General features: G+C 39.5%; 2 protein-coding genes across 2 annotated transcripts; both read left to right on the plus strand.

Moving 5' to 3' along the window:
- LOC134623007 (nucleoredoxin-like protein 1) lies at positions 1–3,428 on the plus strand. The gene is made up of 4 exons (XM_063468254.1): positions 1–168; positions 1,929–2,199; positions 2,305–2,394; positions 2,520–3,428. The coding sequence occupies exons 1-4, from the start codon at positions 135–137 to the stop codon at positions 2,893–2,895; spliced, it is 771 nt and encodes a 256-aa protein (XP_063324324.1). The 5' UTR covers positions 1–134; the 3' UTR covers positions 2,896–3,428.
- Positions 3,429–5,184: 1,756 nt separating this feature from the next.
- LOC134623008 (nucleoredoxin-like protein 1) lies at positions 5,185–7,289 on the plus strand. Its single transcript, XM_063468255.1, has 4 exons — positions 5,185–5,468; positions 5,755–6,002; positions 6,245–6,334; positions 6,442–7,289. Exons 2-4 carry the CDS (start codon positions 5,767–5,769, stop codon positions 6,872–6,874), a joined length of 759 nt encoding a protein of 252 aa, XP_063324325.1. The 5' UTR covers positions 5,185–5,468; positions 5,755–5,766; the 3' UTR covers positions 6,875–7,289.
- Positions 7,290–7,400: the final 111 nt, after the last annotated feature.

A 7,400-nucleotide genomic window follows, 5' to 3' on the forward strand; every position in this document is an offset into this window, starting at 1 on the left:
CAGAGAAAGGGGTGAAGACACAGTGAAAGGTGCCACTAAAATAACAAGCTTCACAGGATTTAAAGGAAGAGGGGAAAAAGGCATATGAAATAATATAATGTCTTGAAAGACAGGAGAAAATCTGGATTCCCTCTATGTCTTTTTTTGTGAGAGCCAAGGAGTTTCAAGGTGAGGTAAATTACTTGTGTATATTTAGCTGCCACTGCACGTACAAAGATTGATGGCCTATTAAATTAGCTACTAACAAGACACGGCAGTCTTGCTAGTGTATATCAGGAGCTATTGATCAGCTTCGAAAAGTGAAGCAGATTATTGTGAAATAACTTTTCCAAATGTAAGATTTAAGTTTTGACCTTTCTAAGCCTTACAGTAAATCCTCTTTTTTTTCCAGGTAAGGTCCAGTGCTGCTCAATTTCAGATGTATTTCTCCTACATTAGCCTCGGACGTTTCAGTGCAGAATGGTAGTCTCAAATAGATCTGGCACAGCTCAAAGCCACAGAGCCAAATCTAATTTGTGAGGTTATCGCTGTCAATTCACAGCCAGCAGCGACTTCTGCAACAGAAATACAGGCTGGGCAAGACAGATAAAGCATATTTCTTAGCTTTTTGGCCTGAACTATATTTCTATATCTGAAATTTATCTCTTATGGGTCTTTTTTTTTGTTTGTTCTGAACCATAAGTTGGCTCTTGGAAAATACCATTTCATAAAAGCTTTATTCATACTGACTAACTCGTTCTAGCTGGGCTGTTGTATTGTCAGTTTGTCAAATTACCGTGTTTCAATGGGACAACAGGAAGTTTCCTTTTTTAAAAAAAAAATTATAAATCTTAAAATTTGTTCCTTTAAAAGGAACCAGCATTTATCAAACAATTACTCCCAATTTAGGGACCTGGCCTGCTGGTTCATAATGGTTGCATCTTAATAACTGGCCAAACTGAAATAATTTTTGACAAAATAATTGGAACTGCTGCTTTCCTTCCGCTAAATGGTCATGATTAAGAACAAAATGTGGTATCGGTCCCTCTGAATCAATTTTTTATACAACAGTGTGGGGTAATCATTCATTATTTTCATGTAAATTACCATTTGCTATTCAGTCACAGTAGGCTGCAATAGTGACTCAGCTCATGCTTTGTTTGAAATTCCCCCCCACCAAAAAAAAAAAAAATCAAAAAACTTGCCATTTTGTGTAAACAAAAGTAATTTGTTCGGGATAGATGTAATCACTGTCTACAGATTGCACCTCTAAAACACCAAAGCAGTGACATTTTGAAAAATGGTTCTAGCAATTTTTAAGCTTTAAAGGCCCTGAAGCAGATGTTCTTAATTATTCTTTGATGCTGATGGAATCCAACATGAGCACAAATAATCTGTCAAACTTGTTTTGACTGTTTTTTGTTTTGCGTGGGCAGTAGCAATGCTCCGGATTCACCTGTAAGTGCACCCAAAATGTCACAGACACTCCAAACTTGATTCTTGCTTATTTTGTCGTGCATATTTGTTGAAATTTTCAATGATACAAAAATATTTCAGATTTAACATCCTGAGACCTCAGGTCTTGTTTTGGATGGATTTTCAATTTTTTCGTAGCTATTTGGGATCAGTTGGACCTGAAGGGTCTAAAAACTAAACATTACCTATGAAAAGTGTGTCCTCAAGTGTGGACAATGGGTTCATTTTACTGCACAAAACAGTGACGTCTACAAAGTATAAAACACTTTATTGAGCAGAGTGAAGTACTGAAAACCTGAAATTCAATGCCCTGTGACTACACAGGGTCTCAGGGGTTTCACACTAATGTCAGCCTCAATCACAGTTTGCAAAATGAAACATTTATTTCAGGAATGTGCTGTACAAGCCACCACACATGCATATTGTTGAACATATGTACATAAAACTTCATCTAACCCTCCTTGTTTCCACAGAGGGCCTTTATCCTTTTACATTCCTGTCTTTCATCATGGTTGACCTTTTCCTAAACCGAGTTCTCATCGAGAACAACTGGGACCAAGACGAACTCAACACTGAGCGTGAGATCATGGGGATTCTCGAAAATCGCATCGTCATGCTGTTCTTTGCATCTGCTGAATGTGAAAAGTGCCTGGAGTTTGTGCCTGTTCTGAACGACTTCTTTAAGAGACTGAAAGATCCAGCATACATCGAATACCCGAAACTGCTCGCACTCATCTACATCAGGTTCCCCCATCTTTTTTTAATCTATATATCTGTCTTATACATATGCAGTTACATAAATATATCTATTTGATCAGTTTTGAGATTCCCAGATTTCCCTCTCTCTAGTTTGGACCAATCAGAGGAGAAACAGGAAAAATTCCTCAAAGAGCTGCACAAAAAAGTTCTGTTTCTGGCCTTTGAGGACCCGTACAGGAAGTGAGTGTTTAAATATATGTGCATAAATTTAAGCTGTTTGTCAGTGCAACCAAGTCTGGAGGACCACATCACTCTTTGTACAAAATTAGAGTATATTTTCATGCCAGTCTATTTTTGTTTTTCAGGGAACTGCAGACCATGTTTAAAGTGAAGGATGTACCAACAATAGTGGTCCTGCGTCCCGACGGCTCTGTCCTCTCTCCAAATGCTGTGCGGGACATCTGTCGTTTCGGCTGTGACTGTTTCCAAAACTGGCAGGAATCGGCTGAGCTTGTTGAAAGGAGCTTCATGCTCAACGAGGAGTTTGACAACCTTAACTTGCGCAGTGCCACTGACCCTGTGAGGAGGCTCAAGTACAAGACAGAGGACGACAAACGCAAAAAGAGATGGTGGAAGTTATGGGGGAAGGGAAAAGATGGAAATGAAGAGGAAGAGGAGAAAGATGGAGCGTGGGATACCAAGAGAAATGAGGGAGATAACAATACCTGGAGGATAAGATGAGGAAAACATATATCATATAATATATTCTGTATGCTATCACTCAGACATTTAGGAGAAATATTTTTTTTTAGAAAGAAATTTTTATCTGCTGTTCCAGAAAATTTATCAGAAATGTTATCAAGATTAACTGCTATAATTCATAATTAGGAATTTATGATTTTCAGTCGCATGCAGTGGTACAGTACTAAGGTCATGGGTTTGAATGCAGCCTATGTGGAGCTTGCATGCTCTCTCTGTGTTTGGGTGGTCTGGGTTTCTCCCACACTGCAAAGACATGAGTGGGTTTAGGTTAATTTGTGAATCTAAATTCCCTGTGAGTGTGAATGCTTGCCTGTCTCTATGCGTTAGCTGTGCAATAAATTGCTGACCTGTCCAGGGTGTACCCTGTTATAGCTGGGACTGGCTACAGCCCCCTCATGACCCTGAATATGGATACCAAAGAGAAGATGGATGGATGTATGAATAATAACCGTGGACTGTTTTTTCAACAACCATCAGTCTTTGTTTTTGAGTTAAAGTTTATTTTACCTGTTTTTCTTGGTGTGCCATATATATATATATATGTATATGTATGTGTATATATATATATATACACATACATATCTGTATATGTATTGAGCATATAAATTAAGAGGTTTTTTAAGTGGGGAAATGGGGAAAAAAAAACCCTCAGATTTTTTCATACTGTGTGCACTAATCCTTTTACAAACCAGCACAATCTGGCTCTGCGAGGTGTTTTTTCTCAAGCCAAAGACACTAATGCAGTTGTCGTCTTGCACAGTTTTGCACTCTGGCTTCCAGCTTCTCTTTCTAATCAAGTTAGAACCATCTTGGGATCTTCTTTGTAGGGTTAGATTGGTGCACGCTATTGTAGGGAACAGTACAGTTTTGTTTTTTTGTTAATTTCCTGAGTGGAATAGCCTTCATTTCCTAGAACAAGAATAATCTGTTGCGCTTCCAAAGAGTTTCTTTTTATTAACCATTTTGAGACTCACTTTAATGTTGCATAAGATGAAAACAAATTTCCTTTTCTTAAAAAAAACAAACAAAAACAAGCAGAGAGCAGATGTAGGCTATAAAGCAGACTGTTTGAAACTAACATCTACTATTACTGCTCATCTGTTGTTGTGGATACCTACTGTATATGTTGATGGTGTTTTTTCTTTTTTTATATTTTGTTGCTATTATTCAGTTGGTGATATTCACTACCACAAGAGATGCCACTGTTTTTATTCAGAAAATACAAACATGTACAAACCAATCCTGCCTAAATATGTGAGTATCGATCCCCAGGATTCCAATCTAAAGCTCTACAAATCAATACCTCCTTATTGACTTAGGATCAAATTACTGTGTATAGCAAGAGAGGACTCACGTGTGTACTGGCTACTCCAGCTGTGCAACTCTACAGACTTGTTTCTTTCTGCTTTTCTTCCCTCTTCTTTACCCTTTCTACTGGCAATATAATTCTTCTGGCAAAGTAATTCAAGACATATCAGCTCCATTTCCAGCAGCATCAGGCAGCTGTTTTCTGAGCAAATAATCAGTGGATTGTACGTGTGCTGCTCAGCATGATAAAGAAACAAGACTAGAAACTAGCTGGTGAAAGAAGTCCAGCTTTCTGCAGATAACAGTCAAGATATAATATTTTCTCACTGGAGAGGGGAGGCAAAAGTGAATGCTAAAAACAGGTAACAGGCTTAAATTAATCAGATACAGAGACTGATATCTGCTGGATATGTAAACAGGCAACTATTTTCAACCACACTGTTTTTTTGAATAATATTTGGACAAAAAAACCCTAAAAATATACATGTAACTGCATTTTTTGGCTACATTTAGGTGCTGGCGCCTGCTTGTTTTGTAACTGAAATTAATGTATTGTCAGTGTGTTATTTACTTTCATAACACTGTTATTTGTCTTTACTGTTCTTTATTAACTACGTCTCCTCAGAGTTTGCACTTTGTTATTGCATAGTTAAATGTGAATTGTATGCTCTCCAAAATCATTAAATTCTCTATTCTTTTAATATAAACAGTGCCTGTATCACTGCTGTGCTTTCATGGCCATATTGTAGTGTTCCCAGTAGAGCAAATCAAACTATCACTACGCACATATTCCCTGCGGTTCTGCTATTCCATTAGTTACTGAATATTAAAGGTCTCACAGTGGCTCACTTCATTAAGGTTCTTTTTCTTCTTTTAAGCATGTCTCTCATTCTGTAATTTCGTCGCTCTTTATTCAGACAGACTTGATTGTTCAGTCACTGCTTTCACATACACACACCATCAGTGCGAGCACTTCATGTTCCTTGTCCCTCTGTCACCTTGTCTTTCAATCCCTCCCTCCCAGACATATGAGGGGAGGTGGAGAGCAGGGACACAAAAGAAGAGGTAGTGAGCAGCTACTGCCACCAAGGTGAAGGCGAATGAGTGAATGCGATACGAACTGGCAGACTGGGAAGTGATTCTAGTGTGATAAAGGAAGAGGTGAAAAGAAATATAAGGCTAGATTTTGAAGGCTATTTTCTTTTTGGATTTGCTGCCTCAAGGAGAGATAATATTTGTTAGAGGTAAGCAACTGTGAGGATTATCCGATTTAACAGCAAGCGAGATTATATATGATTACTGTAATCGATTTGGGAGAGTAGAAACATACAGTGAAACACAAGGCAAAGCCATTAAAATCACCCAGATAAATATTTCCAAATGTCAAGACTTTTTACTGCAGTTGTGAAGCCTTTAATATTCTAATGTGTGTTATGCTACATGGTTTGAGCTTTCATGATTAGCGGTGATGTGCCTACTCTTTCTTGATTAATCCAAAGCATATTAATAGCTTTGCTTCTCCCTTTGTAGCACCCCTTCATCATGGTGGACTTATTCATTGGTCGGGTCCTGTTAAAGAACAACAAGGACCAAGATGAGCTGGACACAGAGCGTGAGATCATCATGCGCCTGCAGAACCGAATCCTGATGCTCTTCTTTGCTTCTGCTACGTGTGAGACCTGCAGGCAGTTTGCGCCCACGCTCTCTGACTTCTACAAACAGTTGACAGATGAGTTCTACGTGGATCGTGCTGCTCAGCTGGTTCTCCTGTACATTAGGTAAAACACACAGAGGCACACATATAGGTGTTTATTAGAACTGTAGTGTCTAACACTGGAATAGATTTTCTCCTCTGTTACTTTATTAAACTAACCTTGTCTCTAGCTCGAATGTAAAATTAAACTGCATGCACGTATGTGCACTTGCGTAATGCATGTATGAATTTCCTTTAAGAAATAAGAACCGCAAGAAAAATGACATTGGAGTCATTTTTACTAGAGTTTTCCATTTCACTCTCTAGTTTGGACCAGTCAGAGGATGAGCAAGAAAGTTTCCTCAAAGAGCTCCCCAAAAGGTGCCTGTTCCTGGCCTATGAGGACCCCTACAGGAGGTGTGTGAGATTAGCCAGTTAGAAGTGTGTATAACCTGCTGGTGGGTGATGGTAATGTAAATCCATTAGCTCTATGCTAGTGTGTGTGTGTGTGTGTGTTTCGGCAGGGAGCTGGAGGCTATGTTTAACGTGGAGGAGGTGCCCACAGTGTTGGTGCTGCGTCCCGACTGCTCCATCCTCATCCCTAACGCCGTGGATGAGATACTCCGCCTTGGAACAGACTGCTACCGCAACTGGCAGGAGGCAGCCGAGCTCATTGACAGGAACTTCATGAACAAAGAGGACTTTGAGGAGAAGTCCATGCGCAGCTTCAGCGACCCCGTGAGAAGACTGAAGTATAAGGTGGAAGATGAAAAGAAGAAAAAGAAGAAGAAAAAGCGAAAGGGGTGGGGTGGAGGTGGCGATGAAGGTGTGGAGGCGGATGGAGGAGCGGGCGACAAGGAAGGAGGGGATCACCATGGTGATGGAGACCAAGAACGGGAGAAAAACACTGCTGATTTGCCTAAAACTTGCTGCTGTCCTTCACAGCAAAAAATATAGCAGATATTTCAGTAAAAATGTGAAGCTGACCTTATTGTGACTGGCTTTGCTTCGGTGGTACAAAGATCGTGGTCCTACAACAGCTCCAGTGTACAGTATGTGGGCAGCAAACAACAAAAAGAAATATAACACTATCTCCAGGAACACTGACAGCTTCTTTGATTTGGCTGTATTTGATGTCTCTGAATGCTGCCAAGTATACAGTCGAGACAAGGTTTGGTCTGAGCCAAGTCTTGCCATTACGGCTTGTTTTATTACACACTGGAGATGATTATAACCATTTCTCCATTCTCAACAACACAGCCCTGTAATGCACTTTTTTAAAATGATAATTTGTGCGTCCAATCAAAACACACCATGCATAATCTGAAATCAATGAATTATTCAGCGCCATTAAAATAATTTTGTTAGTGACTGTTTTGCTTTGAGTGTTTGTGAAGTCTAGCTGCACTTTACAGACTACACAAGCAGCAATCAGAGCTATTCAACGGGAGTCAAGTGAAATCATGGAGAAACTGGCTTTACT

Source organism: Pelmatolapia mariae, unplaced genomic scaffold (genome assembly GCF_036321145.2).
Source record: "Pelmatolapia mariae isolate MD_Pm_ZW unplaced genomic scaffold, Pm_UMD_F_2 NODE_ptg000333l+_length_74057_cov_1, whole genome shotgun sequence".
Classification (NCBI taxonomy): Eukaryota; Metazoa; Chordata; class Actinopteri; order Cichliformes; family Cichlidae; genus Pelmatolapia; species Pelmatolapia mariae.